This window comes from Indicator indicator, chromosome 28 (genome assembly GCF_027791375.1).
Source record: "Indicator indicator isolate 239-I01 chromosome 28, UM_Iind_1.1, whole genome shotgun sequence".
NCBI classification, from domain to species: Eukaryota; Metazoa; Chordata; class Aves; order Piciformes; family Indicatoridae; genus Indicator; species Indicator indicator.
The window spans coordinates 1966577-1989595 of record NC_072037.1 but is presented as its reverse complement, the minus strand read 5'-3'; the positions used below and the strand labels follow the sequence as shown (position 1 = coordinate 1989595).

Below are 23019 nucleotides of genomic sequence, written 5' to 3'. Positions count from 1 at the left end.
AGCCACGAGGAACCAACACCAGGAACGCTGCAGATGGTAGCAGTCGAGGGCTCCTCAGAGGTCAGACTCAACATTTCACAGTTCTAAAAAACCCAACTTGTGACCTCATTATTTTTTTTTATGTGCCTGGTCAAACCACTTTGGTAATTCCAAAAATAAAAATAGATAGCATGGGGATAAAAATACCACTTACAATCTGCAATAAACCCCAGGAAATTATTCGTACATCACATTTTAGATTTACTCTTTCTGTGTCTACTTTGTTCTAGGCACACTCCTTGAATTCCATCCAGGCAGAAAAGAATTCCCCTCTCTCTCTATCTGGAGATCTTGCAAAGACATTCTAGACAGGAAGGCAAAGCTTGAAAGCAATTTGACTTTTGATTTCCTGATGGCCAAAATGACTCTTCAGAGGAAAAGATCTTAGCTGGAAACACCTCTGCATAAAAATTGTCCTTTCAGACCACCCTCATCCAATTCTTTTTCTGTTTATAACAGACATTTCATAGAGCTGTTGAAGCTGGAAGAGACCTTTGAGCTCATCAAGTCCAACCACTCACCCACAGCTCACAACCCCACCACTGAGCCACTGCCACTTAACCACATCCCTCAGCACCACAGCCATGAGGCTTTTAAATCCCTTCAGGGATGGGGAACCCAACAGCTCCCTGGGCAGCCTGATCCACTGTCTGAGAACCCCTGCTGGGAAGAAATTTTTCCTCACCTCCAACCTAACCCTCTCCTGGCACAATTTCAGGCTACTTCCTCTTGTCCTATCACCTGAGACCTGGGAGCAGAGCCCAACCCCCACCTGGCTCCAACCTCCTCTCAGGGAGCTGTAGAGAGCAATGAGGTCTCCCCTAAGCCTCCTGTTCTCCAGGCTGAACACCCCCAGCAACCTCAGCTGCTCCTCCCCAGCCCTGTTCTCCAGACCCTTCCCCAGCTTTGTTGACCTTCTCTGGACCTGCTCCAGCCTCTCAATGTCCTTCTTGGAGTGAAGGGCCCAAAGCTGATCCCAGTACCCATGGTGTGGTCTCCCCGGTGCTGAGCAGAGTATTTCTCAGGAATATTTCCATTCTTTACTCCTCAGTGGGTATTAAACCCAAGAAAACTCCTGCCTGTGAACCCCCCCTCTTCGGCCTGGCTGAGAGAGGGAGGCAGAGGCTCTTTCCACACCTCTCCCACGGTGGGCTCCTGGTCCCCCAGGCCCACGATGAGGATGCAGTCGGCCTGGCGGATGCAGCGCTGGGTCCAGGGGGTGAGGCTGCTGTCGGCCTGGTAGAGCACAATGCGGTGGATGTCCTCCTGCTGCCCCAGCCAGCTGGTCAGGCGGTACTCATGGATGCTGCGGGCAGGGGAAGGGCAAAGGGCACACCCAGGTCAGGCCACAGACACCTCTCACAGGTCAAGCACAAAAGCTGAAGGGCATCAGAGATCTGCACCTCCTCCTTGTCCAGTCTAAGCCCCTGACCTGCTCACAGTTCCAGGCCCATAGGTTCTTCATTTTTCCACTATTTCTACCATTAGATATACACAGAGAGAAAAGAGGATGCAGTGATGGCTACCATCAGGGTGATGGGTTGAAACTGTCTTTTCAATTTTTCTTTGCAAAGTTTGAGCAGAGAAGGTGAAGGAATATAAGTAAGTCACTCTTGGGTGTAAGAAAGGGAAATAATGATTGTTCTAAACACTTCCATTGGAGAGAGAGAAATGCTTAAGAACCACTACTCAAAACAATGTGGGGCAGTCAGGGTGTGAGCTCTTGGCTTCCTTGCTGGGTTGTCTGGCTGCTGCTGCTGCTTCTCTTCTGGCTGAAGATAACACACTGACCTTGGTGAGCTAAGTTAACAGCCTCTCTGCTTCTTAACTTCTCTGCTTTCTGACAAGGGGGTCTAGGGGGAGGAGGCCCCTGAGAGAGAAGTCCCTTTGGGGGGAAGCAAAGGGAGCCTGGTTGTGCTTTTCTGTTGATTGTACCTATTTGTAAATGTTGTGAACAGTGTCTGTTTGTACAGATTCATTGCAGTTCATCCTAGACTGTAGATTTGCTTGTAAACACAGCTGGCATTTGCTTCCAGACTGAGCTAGCCTGGTCATGGTCAGTGGGGGGGGATTTCAGCCCTCACACTGATGCAATCAGTGAGGCTTCCATGGCACCCCTGATCTAGTAGAGGATGTCCCTGCTTACTGCAGAGGGGCTTGGACTAGATGACCTTTGGAGGTCCCTTCCAACCCAGACTATTCTGTAGTTCTATCAATGAGCCTCCAGAGCTTGGAGCAATTCAGTCTTTCCAGTTTTATGCAATCAAGGAATGGCTTGGATTGGAAGGGACCTTTCAGGCCAAACCCCTGCAGTGAGCAGGGACATCTGCAACTACAGCAGTCTGCTCAGAGCATCAAACAACCTCACCTGCAATGGCTCCACGGATGGGGCAGCTCTCACCTCTCTGGGCAACCCAAGCCAGGCTCTCACCACCCTCAGTGTCAAACATTCCTCCCTTCTCTCCACTCATCAATCTCCCTCCTTTAGTTTCAAACCATCACCCCTTGTCCTGTCACAACAGGCCCTGAGAAAAAGTCTGTCCCCAGCTTTCTGACTGGCCCCTTTAATTGCTGCAAGGCCACCAGAAGGTTTCCCTGGAGCCTTCTCTTCTCCAGGCTGCACAACCCCAACTCTCTCAGCCTGGCCTCAAGCAGAGAGCTTCCAGCCCTGCCAGCATTGCTGTGGCCTCCTCTGGCCCTGCTCCACCAGGTCCCTGTCTGTGCTGTGCTGAGCACTCCAGAGCTGCCCCAGCACTGCAGGAGGGATCTGAGCAGAGCACAGCAGAGGGGCAGAATCCCCTCCCTGCCCCTGCTGCCCACACTGCTGGGGCTCAGCCCAGGACAGGCTGGGGCTGGGCTGGCAGCACTCAGTGCTGGCTCATGTCCAGCTTCTCACCAACCAGCACCCACAGGTCCTCAGAGCTGCTCTCCAGCCCTTCATTCCCCAGCCTGTTGTTGATTGCCCTCACCCAGGTGCTGGACCTTCCAACCTGACCTTGCTGACCCTTAAGAGGTTCAGGTGTGCCCACCAGTTTCAGAAGTAACTATGGAAACCACCACCCATAGTGGAACCAAATCCTCCTGAAGCACTGCTGTCTCATCCAGCTTGGTGTGGGAGCAGACCCTGCAGCAGGGCACAGAGTTTTCTCCCCAGACACCTTGTCAGGCCAGCACAGGACCTTGCTGCATCTCTCTGTAGGTGCTGAGGGCAGGTACCTGTCCAGAGCAGCAGAACCAAGTCGCTGTTTGATGTTGTCACTGGTGAGCAGCAGAGCAGGACCTGGAAGGAGAAGAAGTTTCCTGTGTGAGCATCTGCCAGCCAGCTCCTGCCCAACTGCCTGGGGAAAGTGCAGCCACAGCAAATGTGGGGCTGTGAATTTGCTTCCAGGGTCATGATGGATCCGTGTACCGACCAGAGCTGCGGCACAAAGGCTTCACCAACATTTTCACACTTTCTACAGCAGCTTCCCATTCTCCACACTCCCAGAGCTCTGTTCCTGCACTGGTGGCAACCTACAAAGCTCTCTTTTATCCCAGTACTCAGTGTCAGGTAGGATGAGTTTACTGCAGCTGCATCATCCCAGACACACCACTCAGAACATCATGCACCTTCTGCAACCACAGAAAGCCCAAGAATCTGGTTTCAAAGAAAAAAAGTCATTTGACTGACCTACTGAAACAGCTCCTTTGTTCATCCTGCCCTGATCCAGCTCCCCAGATGAACCCCAAACCACTCTGCTGCAGTACAACTTCCTATTCAATACTCCACCAGCAACCTGCAGCACTGCCTCCAGTTCTGGGGCCCCGAGCATACAAAGGACCTGGAGCTGCTGGAGAGGGTCCAGAGGAGGCCACCAAGATGATCAGAGGGCTGCAGAACCTCCTCTGTGGGGACAGGCTGGGAGAGTTGGGGCTGTTCAGCCTGGAGAAGAGAAGGGTCCAGGAAGACCTTAAAGGACTGGGAGTGCCAGGATGAGGGAGAATGGCTTTGAGCTGGGAGAGGGGAGATTGAGACTGGAGATGACAAGAAATTGTTGAGAGTGAGGCTGGGGAGACACTGGCACAGGTTGCCCAGGGAGGCTGTGGCTGCCCCCTTGCTGGAGGTGTTCAAGGCCAGGCTGGATGAGGCCTTGAGCAGCCTGGGCTGGTGGGAGGTGTCCCTGCCCATGGCAGGGAGCTTGGAACTGGGTGATCCTCAAGGACCTTTCCAACCCAAACCATTCCATGGATCTATGATTCATTCAGCCTCCCAAACAGCTGCTTTTGCATGACTTGGGATGGTGTCATAGGCTCAAGAGAGATCTCCCAGAAGCAATACTGATGACACTGCACACGATGGAGATGAGATGGGAGAGGGCAGGTGAGTTTTGAAAAGCACTGAACAGCAGAGTTCTCATCTGTGTTCATTAAGGTGTCAAAGTTCTCAGCTAAGCAGCACTGATATGTGGAGCAAATATTCTTGGAGGCTCTGTGACTTACAGAGCTTTATGAGAGTGGTGGCAGTTCAGCAGGGAAAGATGAAGAGCCAGGAATGCCAAATGAGCTGAGGAATGCAATAAAAATGTCAAGCAAGAAAGACTAATGCTGAGGAGAGCACAGCCTGCTCCACCTCTGCCTTTGCTGTTACCTCCCTGCACCCTGTCCCTGAGGTCCCAGAACGCTGGCAGAGGAGCACCATGCAGGTCTGAGGCACTGGGGACCATGCCCTGAGGGCAAACCACTAACCCCAGTGTCCCTGCCAGCCAGAACACCCTCAGTGCAAGGGGAGAGGCAGACTCTGGAGCTGGGGTGCAACTTTGTGTTAGGCAAGGTGATGGCCTCCTCAGCCAGAGAGGTCTGAAGCATGGTAGGGGATGGACCAACATCTTGAGAACTGCAAGCAAGCTCTGACTTCTCACTGAAGAAACGTAACACAACTGGAAAATCATGGAATCACAGGATGGTAGGGCTTGGAAAGGGTCTCCAGAGATTGAGTCCAAGCCCCCTGCCAGAGCAGGGTCACCCAGGAACACATCCAGATGGGTCTTGAAAGTCTCCAGAGAAGAAGACTCCACAAGCTCTCTGGGCAGCCTGCTGCCAAAGAAGTCTCTCCTCCTATTCAGATGGAAGCTGAGGTTCCAGTCTGTGCCCACTGCCCCTTGTCCTGTCACTGGGCATCACTGAGGAGGGACTGGCTCCATCCTCCTGACAGCCACCCAGGCATGAAAAGAGCCTTGGAGAGGCATCTGGCTTCACAAATCCTGTCCACTCCCCTGACTTTTCTGCTTGGGAAGAAGCAGTTGACAGAAGCTGGCCCAGACAGGAGGGTGCAGACAGCCAGGCAGCTGTGCCAGCCCAGGAGTCACCTGCCCAGCATCCCCTCTGTGCCTCACACAGCAAGACAAAGATGCCCAGAGCCTTACTCATCCCCAGCACAGAACATGGTGATGCTTCCACCCAAGCAGCTCTGCTTTGCTTCAGAAAAAACAACCATCTGCTCCATGCTTCCAGCTTGGCACAAGCTTCCAATTAACCAGCAATTAACTAACTCTCCATTAATGCAATCAAGAACACCAACATATGTGCTCTCCTGAAACAGCAGGACCAAAAGTGGGGCTTTAACTGAACTGCTGAGCAATAAAGGAAGAAAAGAAATCACTCTCAGGCACATAGCCCTGGAACTGCCACCCCAGCAGGCAGGAGTGTCCAACACCATGTGTTAGTGCCCCTCCTCACAGAGTCATGGCATTGGTTTGGTTGGAAAAGCCCTCTAAGGTCATCCAGCCCAACATCAACCCAACCCCACCATGGCCACTAAACCATGGCCCCAGGTGCCATGGCCACACATTTCTTGAACCCCTCCAGGGATGGGGACTCCACCACCTCCCTGGGCAGCCTCTTCCAATCCTTGACCACTCTTGCAGCAAAGAACATTTTCCTCATTTCCAACCTAACTCTCCCCTGGCACAATTTCAGGCCATTTCTTCTTGTCCTATCACCTGATACTGAGGAGAAGAGACCAACCCCCACCTCACTGCAACCTCCAAAGCTGTAGAGAGCAATGAGGTCTCCCCTCAGCCTCCTCTTCTCCAGACTGAACACCTCCAGCTCCCTCAGCTGCTGCTCCCCAGCCCTGTTCTCCAGACCCTTCCCAGCTTTGTTGTCCTTCTCTGGACACAGTCCAGCTCCTCAATGTCCTTCTTGGAGTGAGGGACCCAAAACTGAACTCAGTGTTCTAGCTGCAGCCTCACCAATGCAGCACAGACCTCCATTCCCATCTGAATCTGCAAACTACACAGACAAGAACCTTCCAGTAAGATTGATTTAGACAACTACACCTGGACTTGATGACCTTTAAGGTCTCTTCCAACCCAAAGGAGTCTGTGACTCCAGCTGCAGCAGTTAGCTGTGGGCTCTCATGGCACACAAAACTCTCAGATCAGACAAAGACTCCAACCTGAGTGCTGAAAAGTTGATGTTTTTAACCTACAGCCCAGCCCATGCAATGCACAGCACAGACACAGGCAGCTCAGGTAACACAAGATCACCTCCCAGGTCCTGCTTGAGCATACAAATGCTCAGCAGCCCAAACACCATCACCCAGTGATGCTCTCTCCACACCTGACATCAGCCTTGCAGGCAGCTACAGCTGCAGCTGGCAGCATGGAAGCATCCCTCCAGCAGCCACCTGCTCCTTCAGAGGCTGCTCTCCTGCAGCAGGAGCAGGCATGGGGTGAAGAGATCTGAGTTCAGAAGACAGGAGAGGTGATGGGAGGCAACCTTAAATATTTAGTGCCTCTCTGGCTGCAACCAGCAGCAGCTTGCAGGGGAAGAGCACAGCAAATGTAATGACATTCTCCCAGCCTCCAGCAATTTCAGTTCATGGATTTCTCCTGGCAGATGTGGTGACTTTTAACAGCCCCCAGGGGATTTATTCTTTCAGTGAACTCATTGGGATTCTGAATCCCGGATTTTATGTGCTTCAGGGGAGAAAAGTGCATGGCAGCAGCCTTACCCCAGGCACAGAGGATCATGATTCACAGGGAAACCTCATGGAACATCTAATCTGATACTCCAGTGTCATCTGGTTTTCAGTACAGAGCTACAGTTCCATGAAAGAGAAGTGAGGAGGGGAAAAATATGCCAGCAAGTAGCAAAGGTTCAGTTCATCTTAAAGATAAAAGGCATTCAGGAAAAGGCTCAAGACAGCCCTTCAGCAAGGCCTCCCAGCTCACATCTGCCCCAGTAAGGAGATATTAACACCACACCTGAGGCACCAAACACTTCCCTTCTTCCCATGCATGGCACCTGGGTAATTTCTTTCCACATGACATCAAATTCCTAAGAGATGCAGGAGTGGAAATACAGCTGCCTGAGTTCTTATGGTCCACAAAAAGATGATCAGAGGGCTGGAGCACCTCTGCTATGGGGACAGGCTGGGAGAGTTGGGGCTGTTCAGCCTGGAGAAGAGAAGGCTCCAGGGAGACCTTAGAGCTGCATTTCAGTATCTGAAGGGGACCTCCAGGCAGGCTGGGGAGGGACTGTTCAGAAGGGGCTATGGGGATAGGATGAGGGACAATGGTTTGAAAGTGGAGCAGGGCAGAGTTAGGTTGGACATCAGGAGGAAGTTCTGCACAGTGAGGGTAGTGAAATCCTGGAACAGGTTGCCCAGGGAGGTGATCATAGAATCAGAATCAGTCAGGGCTGGAAGGGACCACAAGGATCATCCAGTTCCAACCCCCCTGCCATGCCCAGGGACACCTCACACTACAGCAGGCTGGCCAGAGCCTCATCCAGCCTGGCTGCAAACACCTCCAGGGATGGAGCCTCAACCACCTCCCTGCACAACCCATTCCAGGCTCTCACCACTCTCATGGGGAAGAACATCTTCCTCACATCCAGCCTGAATCTCTCCACTTCCAGCTTTGTTCCATTCCCCCCAGTCCTGTCACTACCTGATAGCCTAAAAAGTCCCTCCCCAGCTTTCTTGTAGCCCTCTTCAGATACTGGAAGGCCACAAGAAGGTCACCTGGGAGCCTTCTTTTCTCCAGACTGAACAACCCCAACTGATTGAGGCTCCCTCCCTGGAGACATTAAAGATCAGCCTCAGTGTGGCCCTGGGCAGCCGGATCTGGTTGGAGATGTCCCTGCTGCCTGCAGGGGGGTTGGTCAAGATGAGCTTTGAGGCTTCCTTCCAGCCCAATGCAATCTGTGAATCTGTAAAAGTTGCCTGGAAAAATCAGAGGCCCAGGGGTTAAGGGATGACCTCTGCTGCCTAGAAATGGTTGTAAATTTACCTCAGCTGGAAAAAAATACACAGAAAGATAAAGCCAGGACAAAATGCACTGTGGAACAAACTCAGCACAGCAAACTGAACTTGTCTGGAGTTCATCAAAAGAGAACTTCTCTTTGGCCTAACACAAGGCCACAAGATGATGTCTCACACAGAAGTGATGAGTTGGACATCAGTGTCAGAAGCTCTTGCCCCACAAAAAACACCAAGTGGTGCCAGGGTCCAAGCACCACATGAAACACTTAATATTTAAATCTTCCAGCTGAGAGACCTGGGGTTGGTTAGCCTGGAGAAGAGCAGCCTGGAGAAGAGCAGCCTGAGAGGGGATCTGATCAGTGCTGATTGAGATCAGAGTGAGGGCACACAGCAAATACTGGGTTCAGTTTTGGGCCCCTCACTCCAAGAAGGACATTGAGGGGCTGAAGAGAAGGGCAACAAAGCTGGGGAAGGGTCTAGAGAAGAGCAGCTGAGGGACCTGGGAGTGTTTAGTGTGGAGAAGATGCTGAGGGGAGACCTCATTGCTCGCTACAGCTCCCTGAAAGGAGGTTGCAGTGTGTGTGGGGGGGTGGTCTCTTCTCCCTGGTATCAGTTGATAGGAGGACACGATCTCAGGATCACAGGATGTCAGGGGTTGGAAGGGACCCAAAGAGATCATCCAGTTCAACCCCTTGCCAGAGCAGGAGCATAGAATCCAGCACAGGTCACACAGGAACACAGACAGATGGGGCTGGAAAGTCTCCAGAGAAGGAGACTCCACAACCTCTCTGGGCAGCCTGCTCCAGGGCTCTGGGACCCTCACAGTGAAGAAGTTCCTCCTCACGTTGAGGTGAAACCTCCTGTGTTGTAGCTTACATCCACTGCTCCTTGTCCTATCCCAGGGTGTGACTGAGCAGAGCCTGTCCCTGTCCCCTCCCTCCTGACCCCCAGCCCTCAGGTATTTATAAACATTTATTAAATCCCCTCTCAGTCTTCTCTTTTCCAGAAGACTGAGAGAGGATTTAATAAATGTTTATAAATTCCTGAGGGCTGGGGGGTCAGGAGGGAGGGGACAGAATCTAGTCTCCAACCTAACCCTACCCTGAAATTGTGCCAGGTGAAGGTTAGGTTGGAGACTAGGAAAAAAAATTGTGCTACAAGAGTGGTCAGGGATTGGCAGAGGCTGCCCAGGGAGGTGGTGGAGTCCCCATCCCTGGAGGTGTTCAAGAAACCTGGGGGCATGGCACGTGGGGACATGGTTTGGTGGCCATGGTGATGTTGGGTTGATGGTTGGACTCCATGATCTCAGAGAGCTTTCCCAACCCAAACAGATCTATGGTTCTATGATTTTGCAGGGCTGTTGTGATGGCTGACCTTAGAGAGCTTTTCAACCCAAAATTCTGTGATTCCATCAATAGCTAAAGGGTATAGGGAAAGAGGCTGGGGCCAGACTCTGCTCAGTGGTGCCCAGGGACAGGCCAAGGGGCACTGGGCACAAACTGGAACCCAGGAGGTTGCATCTGAACAGGAGGAGAAAGTTGTTTGGTGTGAGGGTGCTGGAGGCCTGGAGCAGGCTGCCCAGAGAGGTTGTGGAGTCTCCTTCTGTGGAGAGCTTCCAAGCCCCCCTGGGCATTGTGCTCCTGGGCAAGCTGCTGTGGGTGCCCTGCTGGAGCAGCAGGATTGGCCTGGATGAGCTCCAGAGGTCCCTTCCCAGCCACACCCTACTGGGATTCTTTGAGACCTAAACTATGTGTAAAGAAAGTAAATTCAGGCAGAAGCACAATCAGAAACTCCAATAAATTATGGGTGAAGGCATCTCAGGGAACTTTCCAATGCATTCCACATTTATAGAAATGAAAAGCTAGTTTATATTTAAAGGGCAGAAAGGAAGGAGAGGGAAACATCTGTTGGATTTGAGGCCTTCTTGACTGCAGTCTGTATGATGAGAGGGCTCCCACAGAACCAGAATCCACACAGCCACGTGCTGGCATTTAGCTGCTCACAGAAAAAGAACAAAAAAAAAAAACCATCTAGGCAAATCCTTTTAACAACCCTGAATACTGCAGAAGATCTTTTTGATCAGAGATGTTCTCAGCTCTACCAGGATTGAAGAGGGAAAAGTATTGCTAATAAAAATAGGCACCAGGAAGAGTGATCAGAATTGCTCACTGTGGTTGTTCTGCCTGGCTCCATTGCCCTGCAGCTCTGCAGGGAAAAATCCTCTCCCTGCTCTTGGAAAGGTTTCTATCCTACATCCTCTTTCTTTGGAGGCCCACAGACCAGGATTCCAAGTGAGGGCTTTCACACTGAAGGAACTGGAGTGAGGAAGCAGTGATGGAGCCTCTGGTTCACCACGCTCTGCAGGACATCCCTGCTCTCTCAGTGCTCAGAGCACATCTTACATTTGTACCTGTCTCAAATCAAGGTTGGGTTGCTCCTGCCAGCACCAAGAAACTGCTTCAGCACCCAGCTTGAACAGAACAAACTCCACTGAAACATGAAGATTCTTCGACTCACAGAATGGGTTGGGTTGGAAGGACCTTCAAGCTCATCCAGTCCCAACCCCCTGCCACAGGCAGGGACACCTCCCACCAGCCCAGCTTGCTCAAGGCCTCATCCAGCCTGGCCTTCAACACCTCCAGGGAGGGGACAGCCACAGCCTCCCTGGGCAACCTGTTCCAGTGTCTCCCCAGCCTCACTGCCAAGAATTTCTTCCTCCTCTCCACTCTCAATCTCCCTCTCCCAGCTCAAAGCCATTTTCCCTCATCCTGGCACTCCCAGCCCTTGTCAAAAGTCCCTCCCCAGCTTTCTTGTAGTCTTTTGCAGGTACTGGAAGGCTGCTCTGAGGTCTCCCTGGAGGGGAGAGAGGCAGAATCCCCTCCCTTGTTCTGCTGGACACATTTCATTTGATGCAGCCCAGGACATGGTTGCCTTCTGGGCTGTAAGTGACCATCGCCAGCTCCTGCTGAGTTTATCATCCACTGACCTCATTTCCTCTATCCTCTTGTCTCCAACTTGCAGCAAGGGGACTCAAGGCATCACTGCAATGTTCATCTAAGTCAGTACTGACAGGAAGAGGATCAATTTTGTAACCCAGCAGACCAAGCAGCAGAAGAAAGCCAAACCAAGCTGCTTTCTCCCCACGTACTAAAGCTACACTCTAGGGCTCTGGAACATATTCCAAACCTGGAGCAACAAAACGATATGGATCAGATGTTAAGACAAGTGTTAAATCACAACATCCGATCACAATTTACAGTGTAAAAAGAGGTGGTTCTGGGAAAAGCAAAAGAATAAACAACCACCATATGCTAATAGCAGTAAATCTACCCAGCAAAGCCTCTGGTTTCAAGATTAGGAACAAACACACTGAAGGAGACCTCCTTCAAAGAAAGGTTTTCTATTAAGCCTCCTCAAGCATTTGAGGACCACCTCTCATTTCCATAACTAGGTTTAAGGTTTAATGACAGCTCCCACCCCAGCCCCAAGTGTTAATTAGCCAGGTTGGAAGGCAGGAGCTGGGAAGTGCTCACGTGGCAGGGGCAGGAAGCTCCACCACACCAGCTGCTCACCATGGCTCTGATGCAAAGCCTGACACAGAAGGCTTCAGCTCCCCCAGGTGTAACAAGGAGAGGGTTCTAAGGGTCAGGTGAACAGCAGGACAGTCTGAAACTAAACTGAAATGTGGCCATGAGGGCCAATGCCATCCTGGGGTGGATTAGAAGGGCTGTGGTCAGTAGGTCAAGGGGGGTTCTCCTCCCTCTCTCCTCTGCCCTGAGGAGGCCACATCTGGAATATTGTGTCCAGTTCTGGCCCCCTCAGGTCAAGAAGGACCTTAGGGAACTGCTTGGTGAAGATTTTCTTCCTAACATCCAATCTGAATCTCCCCATTTCCAGTTTTGCTCCATCCCCCCCCAGTCCTATCACTTCCTGACACCCTCAAAAGTCCCTCCCCAGCTTTCTTGTAACCCCCTTCAGACACTGGAATGCCACAAGAAGCTCTCCTCAGAGCCTTCTCTTCTCCAGACTGAACAACTCCAACTCTCTCAGTTTGTCTCCACAGGAGAGGAGCTCCATCCCTCTGCTCATCCTTGTGGCCCTTCTCTGGACAGAATGAGGACAGGAAAGGCCAAGTGATCACAACAAAGCCCTCCATGGTCACGGTCTAGCTGCTTTCAGCCAGAGGAGTTAGTTTTACCCTGAGCAGTCCTCCTGAAGTCCCTGTTTGGTGGTTTGGCTGTGTGCAGGCTGTGAGTGCTGTCACACAGCAAAACAAGCTGGCAGGAGGCCCTAAGAAGCACCCATTAGCAACAGAGCTGTGGCTGAGAGCTGGGCTCTGATATGGATGCACAATTCTGCTGCCTTCTCAGAGTAAGAGGATCCTTCAACCACCCACAAATCAGTTCTGGCTCCACACCTCCACCATTAGAATCATAGCATGGTCCAGGCCAGAAGGGTCCTCCTAATGCCATCCAGTCTGACCTCCCTGCAGTCAGCAGAGACATCCTCCACCAGATCAGGTTGCCCAGGGCCTCACCTTGAATACCTCCAGGGATTTGGCCTCAACCACCTCCCTGGGCAACCTGTTGCAGCATTCCACCACCCTCATAGTAAAGAACTTGTTCCTAACATCCAATCTGAATCTGCTCTGCTCTGGTTTGAAGCCATTGCCTCTTGTCCTGTCACTCCCAGACCCTGTCAAAAGTCCCTCTCCAGCTCTCCTGGAGCCCCTTCAGGTACTAGAAGGCTGCTCTAAGGTCTCCCCAGAGCCTCCTCTTCTCCAGGCTGAACCACCCCAGCTCCCTCAGCTGCACCCAATTCATGCTTCAAAAGGTTAGAGAGTTCAAGAAGAAGCAGCAGCTTTTTTTGGCCCTGTTCACCTAGAAGAGTCTCTAAGCAGGATGGTGCCAGCTCCAGATACCCAACAAGGTCTGAAAGCACAAAGCCAGGTGGAAGTGGTTCCACCTCCAGCACCATGCAACCTGTGCCTTTCAGCACAAGCAGCTGTGAGAGAGCAGACTAACAAGTCAGCAAAGGGCTGCAGGGGATGGACTCCAGAGATCTGTGACAGTGCATGGGGAGGAGCAGAGGATGCTCAGGAAATGGCAGACCCTGAGCGTGAACTGAATCGGGAACAGGAGCTTGTGAGCAGCTGGAACTCAGAACTGCACCAGAGGATACAGCACTGAATGGCTCAGCTGGGAGTTGGGTCCATGGGGGTGTGAGCATGAGACAGACAAACAAGCTGGCAACAAACAGGGCAGTGAGTTGAGACTTCAGTTTGGGCCTCCAGTGCCAACCTAGATCTCCTCCACAAGCCTCTTCCATCAAGTTTCACATTTACCACTGACTGAAAAAGAAAACTGTGCAGGGAAGCCTTTGCTGGATGAAGAGGTACAGCTGAGGAGCCCTGAAAGAGCCTCAGATGTGAAAGGGAAAGAATCAGACTCTCAAGCAGGCTCCATGGAAAGATGCACTGCTGGTGGGATCTGTCCCCTGAAGTCCCTGCGGCACAAGGAGTGCTGATGGCAGCAAGGCAAGAGGCCAGGCAGACTGGTTCCCATTTCTGAGTCATTCAAGCCACAAAGTTTTCCACTCTAGTTAAGTACACCTTTGGGATGTGCAGAGAGAAGCAGGAGGCCATGGGAAGGCTGCTCCTGAGCACTGCTGTACCCCCCTGCTGCCCTAATGCAGCATCAGTCCCCCTTCAACCAACAACAGCTACCTGCCCACACCTCTCTGAAGAGACAAGCAGCATTTCTTCCTCTCACCAAGTAACACCCAGCACCCCCTCCCACACCCAGCTCCCCTTCCCCACACCCAGCACCCCCTCCCACACCCAGCTCCCCTTCCCCACACCCAGCACCCCGGCCCACACCCAGCACCCCCGGCCCCCCACACCCAGCACCCCGGCCCACACCCAGCACCCCGGCCCCACAACCAGTACCCCCTCCCACACCCACTCCCCTTCCCCACACCAAGCTCCCAGCACCCCTTCTCCACACACAGCTCCCCTTCCCCACACCCACTCCCCTTCCCCACACCAGCCCCCAGCTCCCCTTCCACCCACACCAGCCCCCAGCTCTCCTCACCCACACCAGCCCCCAGCTCTCCTTACCCACAGCACTCAGGGCATGCTTGAGCTCCAGGGTGAAGGCTGTCAGTGGCACCTCCTCAGACACTGGCATGATGGCCACTGTGGAGAGGTTGCTGGCAGGATTTCCAGCATCCCACTTGCTGCTGGAGCTGTGCAGGCCCAGAGGGTGACCTGTTGGGAGAGAGCCACTTGTGTCATCAGCTGGCTCCAAAGCTCAGTGCCATTGTGCTGTCTTCAGCTGTCAGGCAGCAAGGAAAGTGTCACTGATTTGATTAAACCAAGAGCAATGCAACATCCTCCAGAGCACAGCAAAGGGAAGAGTTCCCACATATTTCATTCCTAAGAGGATGGAAGGCCTCAGAGCAGCCTTCCAGTACCTGCAAAAGACTACAAGAAAGCTGGGGAGGGACTTCTGCCAAGGGCTGGGAGTGCCAGGATGAGGGACAATGGCTTTGAGCTGGGAGAGAGGAGATTGAGAGTGGAGATGAGGAAGAAATTCTTGAGAGTGAGGGTAGGGAGACACTGGCACAGGTTGCCCAGGGAGGTTGTGGATGTCCCCTCCCCGGGGGTGTTCAAGGCCAGGCTGGATGAGGCCTTGAGCAGCCTGGGCTGGTGGGAGGTGTCCCTGCCCATGGCAGGGGGGTGGAACTGGATGAGCTTTAAGGTCCCTTTCAACCCAACCCATTCCAGGGTTCTATGAGAGATCAATCTGCACCATTCTGGCTGCTGACACAGCAGGGGTGAGTGGAAGTCAGGCATGGATCTGGATGGCAGAACAGGCTAAGTGCAATGTGCATTCACCTGACCTGTTAAGGAGAAGATACAAAGGCACTTTGAGTCACTCTGAACAGCCACCACTTTGGAGCAGGCATTGATGGAGCTCACCAAAAGAACTGACTTGACTGAAAAACCAAAACACCTCCAGACCTCTTACCATGATCAAAATATGCCAAAAGGTTTGGTGGGAAGGGACCTTAAAGATCTTCTAGTTCCAACTCCCCTGCCACAGGCAGAGACACCTTCCAGCAGGCCACAATGTTCAAGGTCCTGCCACAGAACCACAGAATGGTAGGGGTTGGAAGGGACCTCCAAAGATCATCCAGTCCTATCCCCCTGCCAGAGCAGGGCACACAGGAACACACCCAGAAGGGTTTTGAAAGTCTCCAGAGAAGAAGACTCCACAATCCCTCTGGGCAGCCTGCTCACCATGTTGAGGTGGAACCTCCTGGGTTGCAGCTTGTACCTCTTGTTCCTTACCCTATCACTGGGCACCACCCAAAAGAGCCTGGCCCCTTCTTCTTGACACTCACCCCTCAGATACTGATAGACATTGATCAGATCCCTCCCAGCCTTCTCTTCTCCAGACTAAACAGCCCCAGGGCTCTCCAACCTGGCCTGGAACATCATCAGGGAGGGAGCATCCACAGCCTCCCTGGGCATCATGTTCCAGTGTCTCACCACCCTTGCTTTCACTATCTGAGATGGGAAATGGGAAGCTTCCCAGACACCTGCTTAGGAGCATCGAAATAAAATTTGGAACCTCTAGAGTGGCTGCCAAGTAACTGTGGAAGCCTCTCCAATAGAATACGGCAGGCTGAGTAAGGACAAAGAGGACATTTTGTGAATCATACAACCACAGAATGGCCTAAGTTGGAAGGGAGCTCAGAGGTCATCTACTCCAACCCCCCAGGCAGGGATGACTCTCAGCTAGCCCAGGCTGCCCAAGGCCTCACCCAGCCTGTCCTTGAACCAGGGAGGAGGCATCCACAACCTCTCTGTGACCAAGAGGAAGAGCTTCCCGGATGGTTTAGAACAGGAGAAAATCCATGAGTGTGGTGCTCCTCAAACTGTTCTTTCATTCTGATGCCATTTCTTTTCCCAGCCAGCCCTAACTTTGCAGCTAACACCCAGCTCCAAGCACTCAGGGGACTCAGTGTCATCTCAGTTAGGATTTAACATCCTGATTCTCTCCTTTCACCCAGCAAAAGCACTTTGTACCAATAAGCTGAATTCTTGAGATGGACATATGGAGGTAACTGAATATGAAAACTCCTTCCAAGCCTGGGTGCAAGACTGACAGCACACTGCAGGACACAAAGGAACTCATTTCAAGTCTCTAAAATAGCTCTGCACAGAACATTCAATATTTTTTTCCCCACTCTTTTTGGTGATCTTCAAGAAGATATTTGGAGGTTCAAACAGTTACACATCACTGCTCAACCCCTTCATCTCCACCAGTCCTCCCCTCCTCAGAACTTCAATGGTGATTCTGTGATTGAACTCCTGTTGCTGGCACTGATCTCCTCCCACGTTCTCCAGACCCATGCTGTCCCATTTCCCTGGCAGGGCAGGCTCTGCCCGAGGACACAAAGGCATTTCAGCTGGCACAGAGGCTTAAGGACCATTATCACCAGAGAGCCACAGAATCCCAGCATGGTGGGGGTTGGAAGAGACCTCATCCAGACCCTTGTCAAAACAGGGCACCCACAGCAGCTTGCCCAGGAGCACAATGCCCAGGGGGCGTTGGAAGCTCTCCAAAGGACACTCCACAACCTCTCTGGGCAGCCTGCTCCAGGCCTCCAACAGCCTCACACCAAACAACTTTCTCCTCCTGTTCAGATGCAACCTGGGTTCCAGTTTGTGTCCGTTTCACAGAATCAACCAAGTTGGAAAAGACCTCAGAGATCATCAAGTCCAACCTAACACCTGCTGACAATTAAAACCATGGCTCCAAGTGCCACATCCAATCTTTTCTTGAACACCTCCAGGGACAGTGGCTCCACCAGCTCTTGGGCAGCATGCTCCACTGGCCAATTACTCTTTCTGTGAAGAACTTTCTCCTCTGGGAAGAACTTTCCCCTTGTCCTGTTGCTGGGGACCACTGAGAAGAGCCTGGCCCCATCCTCTTGCCCCTCCCCACTAGCTATTGATGAGCATCTCACACTGACTCCCCAGGACTGCTCCAAGACACAAGAGCTGGCAACCTCATGGAATCAGAGAATGCACTGGGTTGGAAGGGACCTTCAGAGGTCATCCAGTCCAACCACCCAGCAATTAAGCAGGGACATCTCTGACCTCATGTTCAGGCCCCTTGGAATTTTGCAAAGAGAGCAATGAAAGTAAATTAAAAACCCCAAGCAACCCAACCCAAACCAACACAACCCCCATGAAGCCCACAGCCCCCTCAGCACTTAAAGTGCATCTCTTCACTTTTGAAAGCTGCTCAAGAAGATGGGGAAGATCTCCTCCTACCCCCCTCCCCTCCATGAAAATCCTTCACTTTGTCTCTGCCACATACACAGAGCTCCAGACCCAAGCCAGGGCAGACCTTTTCCCCTCAGACAGCTCATTAGGATGATGCAAATCTGGACACATGAAGTCAGTCTGCAGGCAGATGCCACCCAGCAGGACTATCTGAGCCAAGCCTATCACAGCTGCTATTTCCAGTGCTCCTTTGGAATTATTCCCTTGCAAGACACTCCAAGGAAATTTCCCCGTACATCTGTGGCATCTCAATTGCAAATCCTTCCATCCCCTCACTTAATTAACTATGATCCACCTGAAAAAAAAAAAAAAACAAACCCAAAACCCAGCCCACCATATCTGTACACACACAGCTTGAGTGCTGAGGTCAGTTCTGTGCACTACAGTGTAAGAAAGACTCTGAGGTCCTGGAGGGTGTCCAGAGAAGAGCAATGAGGCTGGAGAAGGGTTTGGAGGACAGGTCACACCAGGAGCAGATGAGGGAGCTGGAGAAGAGGAGGTTGAGGGTGCAGTGAGGCTGGTGTTGGTCTCTTCTCCCAAGAAGTAAGTAATAGGATGAGAGGAAATGAGTTGAAGTGGTCCTAGGGGAGGTTTAGGTTAGAGATTAGGAAACATTTGATGCAAGAATGGTAAGGGATTGGAACAGGCTGCCCGGGGAGGTGGTGGAGTGGTAGAGCTCAAGAAACCTGTGGCCATGGCACTTCAGGACAGTTTAGTGCTCAGGGTTAGGGGTGGACTCTGTGATCTTAAAAGTCCTTTCCAACCTTTATGATTCTATGATTCAAAGCCAGGTTGGAAGAGGCCTCGGGCAGCCAAGTCTAGTTGTGAGCTGTTCCTACCCATGGCAGGGAGGTTGGAGCAGAGGATCTGTAAGGCCCCTTCCAACCTGAACCATTCTATAAAACCACCACCCCCTGTTATTCACCCACAAAGTCTCCTTTCATGCTCAGGCTTTCTCTTTCCAGATTTAACAAGGGAAATCCAGCTCCAGGGAGGGAAATCCAGCTCCAGGGAGGGAAATCCAGCTCCAAGGACTCAGCAGCATCAATGGGAAGAGTCCAGGATGAGTCTTACCTGCCTGCTGAAGACTGCCCAGAATCTTCTCACCCAGCAAATGAATAAGTCTGGTCACAACCTGGCAGTGGGAGAGAAAGGAAAGGAAATCAGCATTCAGGAAGAATGCACCAAACCCAGTGCAGTGGATTGGAGTCTTCCAAGCTTCTGGTATCTCAGGTTGAACCAAACAGGAGTTGATAAGCAGGGCTGCTCTCCTGGCTGCAGGGTGTGCTGACAGAGCATTTGTCCTCTTTTACCTTGTGTTACTCTAATCTGGAACCCACAGAAAGCTCCACAAAGCCCCAAACCAGGCAGAGTTTCACCTGCTTTGAGAGCAGAAGGAAGACCCCAGTCTTTGGGGAAACACCAGATTGCCTTTGCAGTCTCCTTGTTTCTCTCTGCAGTGTGCCTGTACCTCAATGTCCATCTCCCTGTTCAGTAGCCACTGCACATCTCCAGCTTCTGCTCTGAACAGCTCAAGTCTCTACTCAAACAGATCCCCCAGATGACCCCCAGGATCCAGACACCTGAGCCCCAGAGTGAACATTTACAGTAACCAATTTAAGGCATCTTCAGTAAAAGTGATCACAGAACCACACAATGGTTATGGTTTGGGTTGGAAGGAGCCTTAAAGCTCATCCAGTTCCAACCCCTGCCATGGGCAGGGACACCTCCCACCAGCCCAGGGTGCTCAAGGCCTCATCCAGCCTGGCCTTCAACACCTCCAGGGAGGGGACAGCCACAGCCTCCCTGGGCAACCTGTGCCAGTGTCTCCCCAGCCTCACTCCAAAGAATTTCTTCCTCATCTCCACTCTCAATCTCCTCTCTCCCAGCTCAAAGCCATTGTCCCTCATCCTATCACTCCCTGTCCAAAGTCCCTCTCCTGTAGCCCCTTTCAGGTACTGGAAGGCTGCTCCAAGGTCTCCCCAGAGCCTCCTTCAGTCTCAATCTCCCCTCTCCCAGCTCAAAGCCATTGTCCCTCATCCTGGCATTCCCAACCCTCATCACAAGTCCCTCCCCAGCTCTCCTGGAGCCTGTTAGGTACTGGAAAGCTGCTCTAAGGTCTCCCTGGAGTCTTCTCTTCTGCAGGCTGAACAGCCCCAACTCTCCCAGCCTGTCCCCACAGGGGAGGTTCTGCAGCCCTCTGCTCATCTTCGTGTCCTCCTCTGCACCTGCCCCAGCAGCTCCAGGTCCTTCTTGTGCTGGGCACACCAGACCTGGAGGCAGTACAACCTGCATCTGCACAGCAGGACTTCCCTCAAGCAGCTCTGGAAGGTGTCACAAGCATTTAACACCTCTGAAACACCTCAAATGCTGGAATTTTAATTACTTACTAAACCCATCTCCTGTATTTATAACTCTTTTTTTTTTCCTGCTTTCCAGACAGCTGAGCTCCACCTAAGTTAAAAGCAAAATGTCCAAGGTTAATGACAGGCCTAAGAATAGAACCTATTGGTCTCATTTTCCAGTTGGCTGCTCCCCTTGCCAGGAAATATCGTTTGTTGTGTTTGCTAGAGCAGATCTTACAGCCTTGGACCCTATAGATATGGAAATATTATTTCCCTGGTGACTTTGTCAGACAAGCAAACTGCAAACCATAACAGGATGAGTCACTCTGTCGCAGTCATGGCAACGTGCAGGGAACATCAGTTTGGGATCAGAGCTAAGGACTGGCCTGAAATTTCCATGGAGTTTTACAGTACCAGCCCCAGTCTGTCTTCCAGAGCCAGGCAGTGTTTTCCTTGAGGAGGGACTTGTCCATCCCTCTGAGGGACATCCCTCAGTCAATACAAACCACAACACCCCCAGGGATCAAACTACAGCCATCAGTGTGCAGGGAGCCCCAGCAGCTCCCACAAATGGAGAGCATCTGGGAAGAACTCAAACCCAGAGGGTCACAGAATGGTTTGGGTGGAAAGGGACCTCAGAGATCATCTCCTCCCCACCAGGTGCAGGGACACCTCTCAACTAGCCTCATCCAGCCTGACCTCGAGCACACCCAGGGAGGGAAAAGCCACAAGCTCCCTGGGCAACCCATTCCAAACCAACATGGAAACATCACCCCTCAGGTTTCCAGGCACCTCTGCTCTAACCCCTCCAGTGACAGGGCATGAGAAGGAGCAGCACTGCTCAATGCAGCCCAAGACAAAGAAGCCAGGGGACCCAGAAGAGGACCAGAAGTGGCATGGAGGGGGCTGGCTTGGAAAGCAAGAGGAAGCAAGCAGAGATTAGCTAGGAGGTTTCAGACAGGGAATGAAGGTAAACTGTGATTCCCAGCATGCCCAGAGGAGATGGAGGCAGCAGGTGCCTTGGTGCAGACATCTGGGCAGTGATTCAGCAGCCACTCATCATTCCCACCCAAGCTATTTAGCTGTGTGTTGTAGGAAAAGCTCTGGGAATTGGCAGCAGTAGTTCGGACATGGGGAATGGCAGGGACTGTGGCAGCACTGCTGGGAAAACCAGACTGACTTGGGAGAATCCCAGCAGGGTGGGGTAGGAAGGGACCTCTCCAGAGCATCCAGTCCAAGCCCCTGCCAAAGCATGGCACCCACAGCAGCTTGTCCAGGAGCACAATGCCCAGGGGGGGTTGGAAGCTCTCCAGATGAGACTCCACAACCTCTCTGGGCAGCCTGCTCCAGGCCTCCAACACCCTCACACCAAACAACTTTCTCCTCCTGTTCAGAGCGAGCCTCCTGGGTTCCAGTTTGTGCCCAGTGCCCCTTGTCCTGTCCCTGGGCACTACTGAGCAGAGCCTGGCCCTATCCCCTTGCCCCCCACCCTTCAGCTATTGCTGAGCATTGAGTTTTGAACCCTGAGTTCCCAACACTTGGGGGGTGCAGTGTGCCACCCAGGCTCCAGCAGTGCTCCCAGCACAGTGGAGCCCCTGATGGACTGGGCACTGGTTTTCCAGAAGCAAGGCACAGCTCCTACCCCCTCTCCCACACAAAGCCCAGCACACCCAGCACGGTGCCAGAGGAGCACAGAGCACTTCCCAGACATCTGCAGATGCAGAACTGTGACTTCCACAGTGCCACCCAGGGCTAGACAGCCCTCACAGCACACTGGGAAGTGCCTGATGTGCTCATCCCTGGATTTTCCAGGCTCCTCCAGCACCACCACCCAGCCCCACAGACACAGAGCTGCAGCCCCAGGAGCTGGCATCATGTTGGGCACTTTAGAGCCAAGGCTGGCAGGAAAATCTGCCCTGCAGAAAGGCAGAAAGGTGCAGCCCAGAATCATCAATTAACAGCAAAGTGAGTGCAACTTTTGGAAGCCCTGTGCTAGGGACAGAGCCCAGCTTGGTTCAGTTGGGAGGGAGTTTGGTTTCTCATCCCTCATGATTAGAAGCTGCAGTAGCAGCAAGAGGGTCCTGCTCAGCTAATCACAGCTAATCACTTCACCACTAATGGCTTAGGCAGCTCTGGTGTAAGGCCAGGCCTGAGCAGAGCACTGCAAGTGCAGGTTAAACTTCTCCTTGGGACAAGGAGGGCACTTCTCTACCTGCTGCTACCATCTCGAGCTGTGAAATGACCCAGAAAGGTCTCAAGGCTTCAGCAGCAACCTAAATATAGACCCCTGGGGTCTCCCAGCAGGAGTCTGCACTCTGGAGCCATGGAGTCTGCCTGGGTCATAATGATGAAGAGTCAGCTTCCAAATCAAGCCCCAGAGCAATCAAAAATCCCCTGTCCTCAGCTCGTGCAAAGGAGTTTTCAGAGCAGCAGGGAGGAAGCCAGCCTTACAGCTCTGAAGCATGCCTCACTCCCCAAAGCTCCTGGGGATTCCAGAGGCATCCCTCCTGTTCTCCCAAAGCCCCCAGGCTCCTCCAGCTCCCACAGGCACTGCAGCAGCTGGAAATTCACAACATCTGTCCCAGAGCAGGACACTCAGCTCAGACACACATTTTGCAAAGGAAATCCAATGCTGTTCTTGTTCCTCCTCCCACCTACTCCCCTTCCCAGATGAACTCAGCAGAGCACTCCTGTGCAGGGCAAAGCAGGCCGAAGAGTGTTTCCCTTTCTCAAGTGGCATTAGAGAGCACTTCCCTCTGCACAATCCCACCCCTCTGACCCTACAAATATGTTGTCTTCCTGGATGTTCCTGCAGCAGCTCCCTCCCCAGCAAGGCCCAGCCGAGCTCTCCCAGCAGCCTCCAATGCCCCCAGCTCCCTCAGACTGATCCTGGAGCTCTGTTTCTGCATCTGCCACAGCCAAGGCTCTGGAAGCCATTCCCTTCCCCTCTGCTTAACCACTGCCAAATTACTGCACAGACCTGCAGCCTCTGCATTGCAGGGCAAGGACTGAACTTCACTTTCCCA

The 23019-nt window shown here is 52.4% G+C and overlaps 1 protein-coding gene across 1 annotated transcript in view; it reads right to left on the bottom strand.

The window, feature by feature from the left end:
• Positions 1 to 23019, bottom strand: part of PNPLA7 (patatin like phospholipase domain containing 7) — a 182873-nt gene that overhangs the window by 79534 nt on the left and 80320 nt on the right. Inside the window, exons 21-24 of the mRNA XM_054393395.1 lie at positions 18723 to 18783; positions 14406 to 14555; positions 3256 to 3319; positions 1177 to 1345 (exon numbers count right to left, since the gene is read on the bottom strand). Of these exons, the coding sequence (XP_054249370.1) occupies positions 1177 to 1345; positions 3256 to 3319; positions 14406 to 14555; positions 18723 to 18783 (444 nt within the window). The remainder of the gene's footprint in view (positions 1 to 1176; positions 1346 to 3255; positions 3320 to 14405; positions 14556 to 18722; positions 18784 to 23019) is intronic.